Source organism: Leptinotarsa decemlineata, unplaced genomic scaffold (genome assembly GCF_025532065.1).
Source record: "Leptinotarsa decemlineata unplaced genomic scaffold, Ldec_3_MD MMD2_tig00026282_RagTag_RagTag, whole genome shotgun sequence".
NCBI classification, from domain to species: Eukaryota; Metazoa; Arthropoda; class Insecta; order Coleoptera; family Chrysomelidae; genus Leptinotarsa; species Leptinotarsa decemlineata.
Window position 1 is genome coordinate 8707466 of NW_027412668.1, and position 15756 is coordinate 8723221.

At 33.3% G+C, this 15756-nt stretch overlaps 1 protein-coding gene across 1 annotated transcript in view; it reads left to right on the forward strand.

Annotated features, from left to right (window-relative positions):
- Positions 1–15756, forward strand: part of KrT95D (phosphofurin acidic cluster sorting protein KrT95D) — a 51297-nt gene that overhangs the window by 15847 nt on the left and 19694 nt on the right. Inside the window, exons 3-4 of the mRNA XM_074179766.1 lie at positions 13700–14000; positions 14569–14799. Of these exons, the coding sequence (XP_074035867.1) occupies positions 13700–14000; positions 14569–14799 (532 nt within the window). The remainder of the gene's footprint in view (positions 1–13699; positions 14001–14568; positions 14800–15756) is intronic.

Sequence of the window (15756 nt, forward strand, 5' to 3'; positions counted from 1 at the left end):
GTAGATATGATGAAGGAATCGATTTTTTTACTGAAAAATGTGCTAGCAGTACGCCCAAAAAAGTTATAAATCATTAAAAAAGAAAAAGACGTGTAGGTGGCGCCCCCTACGAGTAAGAGCAATAAGAACATCAGGTTCGAATTCGACACCTCAAAAATCTCCTATTACCAAGTTTCGTTTAATTAAGTTCAGTATTTCAAAAGTTATTTAAAAAAAACGAAAATAAAAATAAAACTTTAACATCCTGTATCTTGGAAACGAAGCGTTTCCGGACATTTATTTATTTGGACAATTCATATTAGAATATTGTGAGGAATCACCTCCTGAAGTTTGTCAAAGTACTTTTGAATCACCCTGTATAAACATACCAATTATATCAGTATCTCATTAAGTAGATTTGTGTATAGGCATCCGATTGTCTACCTGCCTAAGCTACAAAGAACAAATTCACAAACATTTTGGAAATATCCTCTGTGTCATAAAGATAAAAAAGATATTGAGATAAATTTATTCACCAAATATTTTGTTCTGTTATCAATGAAATTTTGAGGTCTTGTGGTATTATTATTGAAAAGATCTTGGTGACTTCATGTACATTAATTTCGTTCAAACAGCAATATTTGTTCACTTAAACATGAAAGAGACATGTCAATAGTTTATATCTGAAGTATCTTTATGGTTCTCCCAACAACTATTCCGTATATTGACATTTTCGAGTATGAAACTGATACTGATGTTAATGTTTACTTTTGTTGAGTGGTTTCTCTTCGTTCATATCAGTTTTCACCTTATGTTCAATGATGATAAAGTTAATTAGCTATTCTACATATTTCAAAGTATTTATCAGCACCAATACATACTCCTGATAACAACAAAATAATGGAGTTTGTATAAGTATGTGACGTTTATAATCGGCATTTTCTTGTTTGTGATAATGCAATTTTCAGAACAGAACCTGGAAAAATAATTATAGTGTCATAATCTGAACATCAAAAAAATATTACTTCCATTGATTAATGAACACAAAAGTTTATAATTTTTGAAAATACTTCCAATGAAGTCATCGAGGAATAAGTTATTGTTTTAGTTGTATTTTATGGTATTGATTCTCTCAGGCAGACAAAAAAATATGATCAGAATAATTTTCTCGACATTGAATTTTTATACAGGGCTATTCAAATTCGTTTCTGTACATGGGGATCTCGTAAACGATAAGAGATAGAGTGTCGGTTAAATTGTGGCAAAGTTGTGTATTTTAGAGACCTATTCAATGATGTAAAGAAATCGAATATAGCTCTTTTGGTTCTGGAGATATACAGGAAAAACCAAAAAATCCCAAATTATTTTTTTGCCTATATCTTCTTTATTCACAGACTTATTGAAAATCTGTCCACATTTTGCTATTGGCACTAGATGTGAGCTCTCAGAATATATCCATGAATCTTTTATACAGGGTGTCATCTGACTTGTGCCACCCCCATCTTTGAATTTTTAAATACGGACCTATATTTTTTGTTGTAGTTTTTGGATCGTAGACGTTCACTTCATACCGAGAAATCAAATTCAATTTTATATTTCAGGATTTTTCGGTAATATTCGATTATAATTGTGTGAATTATTCCCTTTTAAATTACGGCCCTGGAAATTGGTTGACTGAGTTGAATAAAAACACAATAGCAACTTTCACGTCTCCCTATGTACTGTAGAGTTTTTCGAGAGTTTTTTTTTTTCATTTTTAGGTATTTATTCATATTTTTTCCATTGCTCTGAGCGTTTTCTACAATGAACTTTGAATAAGAAAACCTTTTATGATTATCTGAAACATATCTACAACAAAAATATATTATATGTGTTCTGATGATCGGAAAAAAAATGGTAGCAATAATAACATCCGAAACGAACACTATAATTATAATGAAAATTGAAATGAAGTAAGTAATTTATATACACAAAAAAATTAATTGTGCAATAAATGTTCGAATTGGAGTCCTTCCATTTCGAGACAAATAATGGGACAAAAAGATGGTCCGCAAGATCACCAGATCTTACTATTTTGGACTATTTTCTATAGGGGACATTGAAAAATAGGATTTACGCTGGCAGAGAGATAGAAAATGTGGAAGACTCAAGATTGAGGATTTTGAATGATTTTGCAACAATGCAACAAATAAGTGTATTGAGGGCAATAAATAATATGAAAAACCGAGTTGAAAAATGTCTCGAAATGGAAGGACTCCAATTCGAACATTTATTGCGCCAATAATTTTTTTGGGTACCTATATAAATTACTTCATTTCAATTTTCATTACAATTATAGTGTTCGTTTCGGATGTTATTATTGCTATCATTTCTTTTTCTGCTTAATAAACACGTATAATATATTTTTGATGTAGGTATGTTTCAGATAATCATAAAAGGTTTTCTTATTCGAAGTTCATTGTAGAAAACGCTCAGAGCAATGGAAAAATATGAATAGGTACCTAAAAATAAAAAAAGAAACTCGAAAAACTCTACGGTACATAGGGAGACGTGAAAGTTGCTATTGTGTTTTTATTCAACTCAGTCAACCAATTTCCAGGCCGTAATTTAAAAGGGAATAATTCACACAATTATAATCGAATATTACCGAAAAATCCCGAAATATAAAATTTAATTTAATTTCTCAGTATGAAGTGAACGTCTACGATCCAAAAACTACAACAAAAAATACAGGTCCGTATTTAAAAATTCAAAGATGGGGGTGGCCCAAGTCAGATGACACCCTTTATAGAAGATTCATGGATATATTCTGAGAGCCCACACCAAGTGCCAATAGCAAAATGTGGGCAGATTTTCAATAGGTCTGCGAATAAAGAAGATATAGGCAAAAAATAATTTGGGATTTTTTTGTTTTTTCTGTATATCTCCAGCAGAACCAAAAGAGCTATATTCGATTTCTTTACATGATTGAATAGGTCTTTAAAATACACAACTTTTCCACAATTGAACCGACACTCTATCTCTTATCGTTTACGAGATCCCCATGTACAGAAACGAATTTGAATAGTCCTGTATATAGGGTCTTTCTTTCAATTGTCCGTCACGGCTTCTCTGGGTGGAGGGCATCCGAAACGTCCAATTTTCCATGAATCTGGCGCATAAATCAGGCCTAATTTGACCGACGGCATGGGTTATGTTGGCGTTGAGGACCGCTGTGGTTTTTGGCTTATTCGCATACACCATCGACTCAAGACAACTCCACAAAAAAAAAGTCTAAAGTTGTCAAATCGCACCATCTCGGTGATCACCTCCGCGTGAAATGATCATGCCCCCAAGTCGCTCCTGCAGAATATCCAATGTGGCACGTAGCGTCGTCCTGTTGAAACAACATGTCGTTGAAGGCCCAAGTCACGACGCAGAATTCGCCAAGTTGTGGTCTACGAAAGGCCGGGTTCTTGTGAGCGATGCGAAATCGGCTGCCTCGGATTCTCCTGCACCTCCTCCTCTCCTGGGTGTTGTTCGATCGTACTGACCCAGTGGACTCAATACTGACCCAGTGGACTCAATACTGAGACAGTGGACTCAATACTGACTCAGTGGACTCAAATTTATCCACCATATTGCAAATAGTGCTCTTGGTAGAACGATTATGGCGACTTTAGAATGGGGGAAGCGCGCGGTTCGTTGCCCGAACAGAGCACCCATTTTGATAAACCAATTTTATTTGCATGTGTTGTTGAATGCTATATCCGTCAATGGTGATTTGGAAAAACAGAATTTGCCAGAAGTAGTTTCAACAAGACAGCCGTTATCAATTGTCGAAGTGCAGAAGTCCCTATTGGAAAACCCTATGGTAACATTGGATGAAATATAAGATACATTGAAAAACAGTTACATACAACTGTCTGGGAAGTATGGGATTATTTACTAGTTTTTCATACAAGAAGCTTAAAAAATTTACACCCCATCCAACCGTTTTTGCTTATTCCGTCCTATTTTTGTTATGGAAAGAAATAAGAATAACAAGTATATGTATTTATCTGCATAATTCAAACTCTAACTCTAAGGAAGTATAATCAGATACTTTTATATCCCAACATTGATGTGTAAAAAAATCCTGATCTTCCAGGCATTAACCACGATAGTACTTTTTCTTTAAGATACATTTTACCTTTTTTCAATCCCAACCTAAAAACATATTATCACCAGAGGTTCTAGGAAAATAGCTTCGTTTATTATTCTCACACGCCTCCTCGAAAAACACGTTTACAGATATAGGTTATACAGTGTCATCCCCAAAGTACGCACCATATGGGAAACTTATTTATTAAGGGATTTTCAACAAAAAGTTATTCTTGATAAAAGTTTGTGCATCCCCTGAAAGTAAACATGCACTAACAAAATACAGTAAAGCACACATAATATACGAGGAGCCTTCAAATATTTAATTTTGAAACAAGAGTAAAGTACTCTCATTTTGAAAAATTTCGGGAAATATTATTTGGAAAAGTTGTTCAGCATTGAAAAATACATCTGGGTTTGAAGTCACGGTCATCTGAGTGAAGTTGTATTTTTTTTTAATGGGAACTACGAAAAAAAATTGCTAAAATGATGAATAGACAGCATCCTGTATACGACAGTTTATTTTAAAAGCCTGTAATATTACGAATTTCACAACTATGGTGTTAACCACCGTCAATTTTTTGGTGAAAAGTTATTTTTATTTTTTGTTTACATCGAAAATTACTCAAAATTATACAGTATTGTAACAAGAACTCAATATTCAATAAAATCAAACCATAAAAAATCAAAATAAAATAGGTATTTTGGACAAGAAAATTCAGAAAATCAATGAGTTTGTTCCGAAATACCCAATTCATTTTGATGTTTTGTGATTTGATATTATTGAATATTGAGTTCTCGTTACAATACTGTATAATTTTGAGTGCTTTTCGGTGTTAACAAAAAATAAAAATAACTTTGCACCAAAAACTTTGAAAATTATTCAACCCTTCAAAAAAATTTACCGTTGTTAACACCATAGTTGTGTAATTCGTAATATTACAGGCTTTTAAAATAAACCGTCGTATACAGGATGCTGTCTATTTATCATTTTAGCAATTTTTTTTTCGTAGTCCCCATTAAAAAAATAGATAAGAAAATAAAACTCCACTTAAATGACCATGACTTCAAATCTAGATGTATTTTTTAATTCTTAACAACTTTTCTGAATAACATTTCCCGAGATTATCCAAAATAAGGGTACTTTACTCTTCTCTCAAAATCAAATATTTGAAGGCTCCTCATATATTACGTGTGTTTTAATGTCTTTTGTTGGTGCATGTTTAGATTTAGGGAATGCACAAACTTCTATCAAAAATAACTTTTTGTCGAAAAACCCTTAATAAATAAGTTTCCCTTATGGTGCGTACTTTGGGGGATGATGCTGTAGATAGGTTGATACTTTTTGGAAAGTTAGGTGTTTATTTCATGCAAATAACAGGGTCAGAACATTATGTAATTACTAAAAACTCCAACTAAATAGTTCACTCATAATTATTTATGATGTTTAATATCCCTACCCAGTAATAAATTTATCCTGCTTCAGACCAATAAAAGTGTTTAATGTAAACATCCGCGCCACGTTCAAATCAGTTTCAATTCTTTATAATTCATTTAGACTGCCTGCAGTTGTGCTTCGGTGAATTCCCCAGAATACTTGGGTATTGAATGCTTCAATAAAATAACAACTTTTATAGGGATCAATAAAAGTAGAACTGTAATGAGGAATGAAGTACATGGTTTCTTGTTGGATAACTGCTACAGTATGGATGAATTTCTTGCATTCAGTGCTTAGATAAATGACATAGATTCTTTTATACATATAGTCTTTTTTAAATTTATTCGAAATCAAACATTTGTGTTAAGCTTTCAGCGTTTCACTTTTTTGACTAGTCCAATAAGTTTTCTCATTTATTTAACCCGTAACTACTACCCACATAAATATGTTACTCAACCACTACAACCAGGTCCCTGGGACCCGTTACAAAAATAAGCAGAAAAAGTGAACTATTTTGCAAAAATTTATTTCAAAATGAAAACAAATATTCTATGGTATAATGTTAACTCATTTCAAGTATAAAAAAAAATCACGAACAATTTGGACAAATTGTTTTTGCACATTGCAAACATATAGGTTTTTTTGCATATGTCGCAACTATGGTTGGTTTTACGGTCGTTCTTCGATGGACATACAGAACATCTTTTTCTTTTTGACCTGGAAACTTCAGCAGGTAGCTCAACAGGGTGTTCTGGATCGATATTGAAGATATCGGAGGCTGTATCTCGTAATTTGCGATTAACTTTTGGGTTGGAAATTCGATGTCTAATTTGAGCCTCGCACAAAGAAATTCCAAGCTGTTTGCTAAATTCAGTACGTCTGATTTGTTTTCCATATGGAGAAAATTGCTATACAGGCTGATTCACGGTGGATGGCACATTAGACGTTTCTGGTGAACCAGACAACGGATCACTTTGAAAATTTAATGGAGGGCATATTCGGACATTCTCTAGCCAACTAAAATATTTTCGACAATGCGGTGTTGCCGCTTCTATTAGAAAGCAGTAGCAACTTTGATTTTTCAAATGGAACACTCTGTATATAATATTATTTTTGGAATCTCCAACAATTGCCCGACAACTTTTCTTGATATTTCCCTATACCTATCTGTTACCGTTTTCGAAATAAAAATTAATTTCAATTTTTTTCTAAAAATGCCGATATCTTTTAGTTAAGAAGTACTATGATATCGAAATTTGGTTTGGAGTTAGGTGATACTTGGACACTTCCCACACGTCAGCCTAATCTCCGTTACTTCAATACAGGGTGGTAAAAAATACAGTTTTTTCGTTTGCTTGAAAAAGTTGGTGAAATTTGATTATTTTAAATGGAACACCCTGTACATTATTGAAAATTCGGAAAGCTGCTGAAATTTGCTTTCTTTCTATGTATATCATACCTATACCTAACTAGTCAAGTTTCGGACTTATGAACATTTATTTGTGAAAATGTCCCTTCAGAATGGTATTTCCATTCGGTATTTGGTAAGCAGGCCATGATTACTATTTGACAGTAGCGTTGTGACATTCTCCTAATAATATCGACATTTTCGTCACTTCAGAAGTTGCAAATACCTTCAAAACGATGGAACAAAACTATTCAAACGAAGTTCTTATGAATTTGTTTATTATTTTTGGACAGTGTGACAAAATTATCAGCAGAACATGTAGAAAGTCAATGAAATGTATCCGCCAATGAACCTCAAGAAATTTATACGAATTCAGAACAATTTCAATATGTTTGGATAAACTTTAAAAAAGCACCAAGAAACTTTAAATTGGAAATATTGATATGAATAATTATAAAAAAGTAAAACAATCATGTGGAATATTTCAAAATATGTTCGAATCGCTGGCCGTTCACTTCCAAGCACTTTAAAATGCGGGTGTTGACTGCTTTTGTGGTGGCAGATCTGATTTCATTGGATCCAAATCTTCAAATGTTTGGGCAATCCTTTCTAACAATTCATCTCTCGAACGCACGGGTATTTTGTAAACTTTTTCTTTAAACATTCCCCACAAATAAAAATCTAATGGATTAAGATCGGGTGATCTCGCTGGCCAATTCCATGGTCCCAAGCGCCTCATCCACCGATCGTCAAATAGTCTATCCAGTTCTGCGCTCACTTCTCTTGTGCAATGTGCAGGAGCTCCGTCTAGTTGGTGCCAACAGTTTCGTAATCTTCGAGTGGCAGATTATTCACGAAACTGTCTACAGTATTCTCCAAAATATTCAGGTAGCTTCTGGATGTTAATGACTCCTCGTATATCACGTATCACGTGATGATTTTCACTGGACCAATAATGACGATTTTTTCTATTGAAAATCCCTTCTCTCGAAAATTTCGATTCATCAGTCCAAATAATTTTATTTAAAAAAAGTGGATCTTCTTGAATGCGTGTCAACAACATTTCACAAAATTCTACTCTCTGTTGAGGATCTTGAGGCTTCATTGCTTGAATTTTGGTGAATTTATAATCATGCATTTTATGTCTTCGCAAGATTCTTTGAACCGATGAATATTTTATACCCAAATCTTCTTCAGCACTTCTTATCGATGACTCGGGAAATGCGTGAAAATATGCTAAGACATTAATCTGGTTGTCTTCGAAAGTTACGGGTCGAGGCAAGTTTTGTTGGTGCTTTTAAAGTTGATCCAAATGCATTGAAATTGTTCTGAATTCGTATAAATTTCTTGAGGTTCATTGGCGGTAGATTCGGATACATTTCATTGAACTTTCTACATGTTCTGCTGATAATTTTGTCACACTGTCCAAAAATAATAAACAAATTCATAAGAACTTCGTTTGAATAGTTTTGTTCCATCGTTTTGAAGGTATTTGCAACTTCTGAAGTGACGAAAATGTCGATATTATTAGGAGAATGTCACAACGCTACTGTCAAATAGTAATCATGGCCTGCTTACCAAATACCGAATGGAAATACCATTCTGAAGGGACATTTTCACAAATAAATGTTCATAAGTCCGAAACTTGACTAGTTAGGTATAGGTATGATATACATAGAAAGAAAGCACATTTCAGCAGCTTTCCGAATTTTCAATAATATACAGGGTGTTCCATTTAAAATAATCAAATTTCAGCAACTTTTTCAAGCAAACGAAAAAACTGTATTTTTTTACCACCCTGTATTGAAGTAACGGAGATTAGGCTGACGTGTGGGAAGTGTCCAAGTATCACCTAACTCCAAACCAAATTTCGATATCATAGTACTTCTTAACTAAAAGATATCGGCATTTTTAGAAGTCTTGATTTTCGAAGAAAAAAATTGAAATTAATTTTTATTTCGAAAACGGTAACAGATAGGTATAGGGAAATATCAAGAAAAGTTGCCGGGCAATTGTTGGAGATTCCAAAAATAATATTATATACAGAGTGTTCCATTTGAAAAATCAAAGTTGCTACTGCTTTCTAATAGAAGCGGCAACACCGCATTGTCGAAAATATTTTAGTTGGCTAGAGAATGTCCGAATATGCCCTCCATTAGATTTTCAAAGTGATCCGTTGTCTGGTTCACCAGAAACGTCTAATGTGCCATCTACCGTGAATCAGCCTGTATAACTCTACTGTTGATAGCAGATACATTCAATATCATATGGAAAATGGTCATTGGCCATGTTCTAGTACGCCGGGATGTTGAATAATTGGCGCACTTTTGGTCTAACGCGTCAACACCTCCTTTTGTACTATTATAAAAAAGGATAATTTCGGGTTTTTTACTTGTCTCTTCTGAAGTATTGTCATTGTGCATGCTGGATAACAAAACGACCGATTTATTTGGTTTAGGTACATGTGAAACCAAGGTTAACTGTGACTGAAAACCAAAAATAGAATACTGTGCGGGCCTTTTCCTCGCTGGTAGGAATTCCGGAGGGATACATCTTTTATTTTTTCTCATAGTTCCCACACATGTCAAATCTCGTTTCAGTAATTCATTCACTAATTCGATAAAAGTATACAAGTTATCAACTGTTATGTTTCTTTTAGTTTTAATGATTGGTTCCACTAACCGTAAAACAACTTGTGTAGCATGGGGTAATTCATTTTTCGTGTTCCCCCTTTAATTTTTTTCTCTAGTGGCACCTGTATAGACTTCAGCGTTAACCATATAGTATGTCTTGGAGTCAGCCATAATTTGTATTTCTATCCCATATTTTGCGGGTTTATTTGGAAGGTACATTCTAAAGCCAAAGCGACCTCGAAAGGGTACCAACATTTCATCTATGGTGAGATTCAGTCCAGGCATGAAATTTTCTCTAGAATGTTCTACGAATTTATCAAAAAGTTCAATAATCGGTGCTAATTTATTATATTTCCTTCTTTCCTCTCTCGTTTGTCCTTCATCGAAACGTAAACGTAACCCGAGCTAGGGACATAGTACAACGAAAAATATCTCTACCAGTACCATCAGTGGCTCAAAGACTCTTGAGGTCTTCATGACCTGATTCAAATAGCCCTGATAAATATAACAGCTTTCAGTTCGGCTTTAGTTGTATTTCCAATGAATGATGGCGAAAATACCTGTCCAGCGTTTTTTACGTTTTTTGAATTAATCGTGATTATTTTGTACACTTGCGATCCGATTGGTTGCAGAGCCTGATTCAGGTTTTCAGCGTTTGGCAGAGTGCCACTCTTGTAGCTTCGTTAAGAAGCTGGATCTATTTGGTCGAGTTGGAATAGATGTGATCCACAATAAACCCCCGCGGGTTGCAGTGGAGAGTCGAATAGATCCATTCACTTTAAACCTACCTGATGTTATAAGGAACCTAAACATTATCAGAACTCTAGTTTTTTCAACAGACCTCTGCAGGATGATACTCTAGAATATCGCTTCATTCTGTGGATGGACTATTTCCTCCGAAGTTTTTTGACCCTAGGAATGCCATCATACGTGCATTGCTGTTCTCACCTTTTAAACCATTAGCCAATATGATGATAACATTTGAAAACCAATAGAAGATGAGGATCCAACTTTTTTTTACGTGCGATACCGGTCATCACCATCTGAATATTAACCTCCTCCGCAAATAGTGGCATTTGAATACTAAGTTCGCCTTGACCTAATAACCGGCTACTAATCTTTATTAATCCCACTGAATAGCCAGAATTATCTAGTGAATGTTTCGTCGGCAGGTACACTTCTAATTTTTTATCGCTCCATTCATCTATTAGTCGTTCGTTACTATGATTGCCGAATGGAAAATTCACTGGAATACTAAAACTGACTCATAAAATTCTTTATGCAAGCCGCTATTTGGCTTGACATGGATGACAAACCAATCCTGATACATATCCTTTGAAAAAATAATGACAACGAAAACATCTGCAATTTGCTTAGTAATTTATTTGAAGAATTTCGCATTTGAAACAAAAATATTTTCAAAACGGTTATATAAAATTAAACGAAATATTTATTTGATAAAATGATTCAGTTTATATTTTTAAATGTCGTGTACCGATATTTGCATGTGTTGGACGAGATAATTTGAAGATATTTTTTGTGGAAATAAAAAACTTTACATTCTTTCTCAACTTTGAATTGCCAGACAGTGCGCTGTCCCTTGCCAAATATCGCCCACTTACAAAGCATTATTGCCAAATGTAATTCTACGAAAACCTAATATAAGTAATTCGACAATTCGAGCCAGATATTTCTTCGTTCAAAAGCATGGTCTTTTTCGTGTACTGACGTGCATTTATGGGTATCGATTATTACATTTATAAATAGCAGGTGCTTTTATCTTTAATTCATGTTTTCGTTAACCGTTTGAACTATGTTCGAACTCATGTTTCCTGAAATAACAATAACGACTCTACAAAACAATTAACGGGTATTACACAATCGCCGTGTAACCGTTTTTCAAGTCATTATCAGTATATAAAAAACATTTCCATCCAAGCTATTGAACTTTCCACTCAATATAGTTATTACCTGATAGTGTGAGTGATTATTCATTGTTCATTAGTTCTCGAGTGTCATTTTGCAAAGTTTAGGTTAGCCTTCACAGGTGTCATTCGAATCGTAATTTCACCCACAGTAATTCACCGTTTGGGTCAAGTTACGCAAACAAATAGGTTAAAAGTTATAAACAATTTAGTTCAACAAAAAATTGCAGATATTCGGGAAGTGAAAAAAGCTCCTTAAAGATAAAAAATTCACAATATTTGCATTTTTTATCACCACTATTGCTTTCACAAAACCCACAAGATATTGAGTGGAATATTTCATGTTTTTATTTATTTGGGTTCAAATTAACAATAGTCAGTTTTCAGATTTTTTTTATATAATACATGATAAATTTAAAAAAAAATCTCATCAACACCAAAAAATATAATCAATAACAAAATATTTCTCAAGACGTGGATCACAACTGCACGGAAAGAATAAATCACAGATCAGAAGTGCGTTACGATATGAAACAGTATACTTGTTGTCGACAAATTCTAACACGCCACTAGTTTCAGTGGATGTCTATGTAACTACAACTCAGATATACAGAACCCTGTAAATCAATAAATAAATAAATATAGTTTAAAAAACTAAAAAACACGCTTTTAAAGAGCATCGAAGTAAAAAGTTGAAAATATTTATGTTCGGTCTCAAAATTTCACTATCGAAATTATTATGTTTTTCGAGTGAATCTTAATTTTTTAGTATTTAGCCTAGATTTGCCAGCTCTAAAATTTGTACAACAAAACAAAATGTTTTATGGCATTATTTTTATTTTATGTATTGTTAACTAATCTTGTTTAAGTTATTTAATTTTTCATTATTCATAATCTGGGTTTCCCAGTTGGTCTCAAATTTACGGGTCTTTCTAATCCACTTATGCTTATAAAATTCAATTTTCCCAAATATCTTTTTTTTTATGATGCACTGTTTGGAACCTTTGGTGTGGTAATGAATATTACTGGAGTTTTTTCCCAACACCAAATCGTTATTTTTAACACCTCGACACGTGTTTCGATCACCAAGTGATCATCTTCAAAGAGGAAGATTAAAACTCCTACAATTTATTCGTCTCAAACAAACGACTTGACGTCCGATCAGGGCGCCCTAAAAAAAAGATTAATCCATCAAATATCAATATTGATAAATTAAAAAAGTTAGTTTGATATTAACAGTAATCTGCCGCAATTTCGCAATTTCTTTCTCAATTATGATTTTGTTAGTTGACAATTTTTCAAGGTTGAAGGTTTTCATTGATAATTTTTAAAATTGAAGTCTGCATTTTTTTTCTTTTTTGTTTGAGACAATTTTCATATTTTTATCACCGAAAAATATAACATAACATAACCTTCTCAGTTTTGATGGGGACTTTTATAAATGATAAAATTTAAAGTTTTTTCGAATACTTGAAAAAATCATTAATTAAACTCAACTTTATTTTGTTCAAACTTGCATTTGCCGTAATAACCCAAATTGAGGAACATTTCCCATTCTTACTAATCGAACAAAATGATTAATTCACTCATCAACAAAACTTTTAATAATTCTAAAATACAAATCATGAAATAAATTATAAAACAACAACATATCATTTTGGAGAGTGGGTTTTGCAAATTTTACGTCTTTTTACTTTCAGGATTCAATTTGTTTATGTTAGGATATCTCTATATAAGTATTCCAGACTTGATGTGATAAACAATAATATCTCTGTGTACATTTATTTGAAACGGTACTTTATCGAATGAAATTGAAGTCTCTGATCATTCAACAGCTAAAACATAAATATAGTCGGTGAATTGAAAAATAATAGTATTTTTAGGATACTCTTAACAACTATAATACTGCTCTCTCTGATTAGCAATCATTAAACTTCATTCTAAAATTATCACCGTTTATTTTATATTTGGTATTTTGTTACAAATGATTGAACTTTGGGGATTTTTCAACAACTTCTGCAACAGATGCTTTGTATGAAGCCCTGCAGTTTCCGTTTGGCATAATTGTGTAAGGTTGAGTATTATTTCGAAAGGTCAATAGAAAAGTTTATATTCCTTTCATTATAATACCTTGTCAAAACTTCTATAAGATTTCTAATATTCATTAGTTAATACTATTTTCATTTTTTTCTAGGTGTTGCAGAAGCAAATGGACCTCGAACTCGAACTCATGGCGGAAAACAACAGCAAGGACAAAGGTTCCGGACCCGTGGCTCGTCTCTCGGTCCTACAGCTGAGCTCTACTCCCGTCGATCACGATCAGAAGATCAGAGATCACGATTTCAGCGACGACGAAGATGAGATTAGCTCCGGAGAAGAAGAAGCTGCCGACTTGTCGGACAGCGAACCGATCCGCAAGCTTCCGCACGCCAGACACAATTTGAAGCAACGTTTCGTTTCGTTGCTTCGGAGATTCCGCGTTCCCGACTCTGAAGGTTGAAAATTTATTTCTTTCACATAATGTACAGGGTTTGAAAGCGATTGACAATGTTTCATGGTGAATTTCATTAGTCTGGACTTCCATTGTCTAGTATGATTCCACTATGATTTGAAATCGATGAAAGAACAAATAAAATTTAATTGAATACCTGAAATATCAATTGTATCAAGCAATAAAATCTGAAATGAAAATACAATATAAAAATGAAACCAAGTTACTTCACGACGTTTCGATTGTTCGTACCCACAATCATCATCACTCGAAGTAAATATAAAAACGTAGAAAGTCATTTACTGAAAACCTTCACACACTTAATTCGTTCAAACTCTCACTGTCAACCAGTTACTATATCAATTTCTATGTTGATGCTGATTCTAAGATAATAAAAAAAAGACAGAGTTTATAATTATTGTGATGCCACCTTTCATTAGCGACATTAGTGGTTGTTTATAAAAACCTAAATGCTAAAAATGAAGTTTTTGTTATCTGCGAAATTTCAACAGAAGACAAAACTACAGCAGTCATTAATTTTCATCATTTTCATTAATTTCATTGAATTTAAGGTGGAAGAGTGAGAGACTGCCTTAACAATCCGAGTGAATTCCAAGCTTTGTTCCAAGAATTAGAATCTCTCAGCTGCGATGAAGATTCTGGTGCGGAACAAGACACAATGTCCATATCAAGTACTCCGAAGCCTAGTTTACGTCCATATTTCAGCAGTAGTCGAAGTCTTTTGGAAAACAGTACCGTGCCATTTATCGAATCTGATAGGGTGGAAGATAAAACATGCTCAGGTATGTGAAACAATTGAAGCAGTTTTGTTATAGTCGTTTAAACATGTGTGTAATGTTTTGACGAAACCTTGTATGAATTTCATCTTTTCAATTCCAACAAAGAGATTGAAAATCAACTTGTGTTGTAGAAAATTATTTAGGAAATTTCAGTTCAGATATGCGATTTCAAAATTTTCACAAAATCACATTCAGGGGTTCAGGTATTCAAGTATGCTCAAAGTTCAGTAACACTTTATGGAAAAACATTTCTGTAATTTCATAAACTACACCTTACGATTTGATGTCCACAAAATTTATTTAAAGAAATATCACGCCATGTTTCGCTAACACAGTAGCTTTTTCATGGTGAATTAAGTACTATAAGTTCATTCTTATTCTGATATTTATTACCCTAAGTAATCCAAATTGAGACTACTTACCTAGGTACTCACTCGATCAAATTACCTGAAAGATCTACAACTTTCATATACTTAAGGTACATCTTCAATTATGGTTATCTAAAGCATATTACATCAATAATAATACTTCATTAGTTTTGTTAAAGATATGCTTTTCTTCTGAAAGATGATTTGAATATGTTGAACTTGTTTTTTATTTACATAGCTCATATGATGATCCTGGATACGACTCCTAAATTTTCAGCCAGTTTGACCAATATATACCTTAGGACACGTTCAACACTCTTATTCTGTAATTTGCATTAGCAGTATTTTTAGAGGTCTCTTGAAGTTTTTGTTTTTCAGTTCCATCAATTGAAGCATACTGTTTGTTGTCTCTCCTTAAAAAAGTATTTATAAGAGACCAAAATTGTGCCATAACACATCGACTTTATAATTGATCAATATTTTTAAGGAGAGAAAAGTTTGTGTTTCCGAAGTAATACTAAATAAAAGTTCATTACTTCTTCATTTTGACAAATTTCTGTGGTTAATCAACTTCATAGTTACAATTGATAGA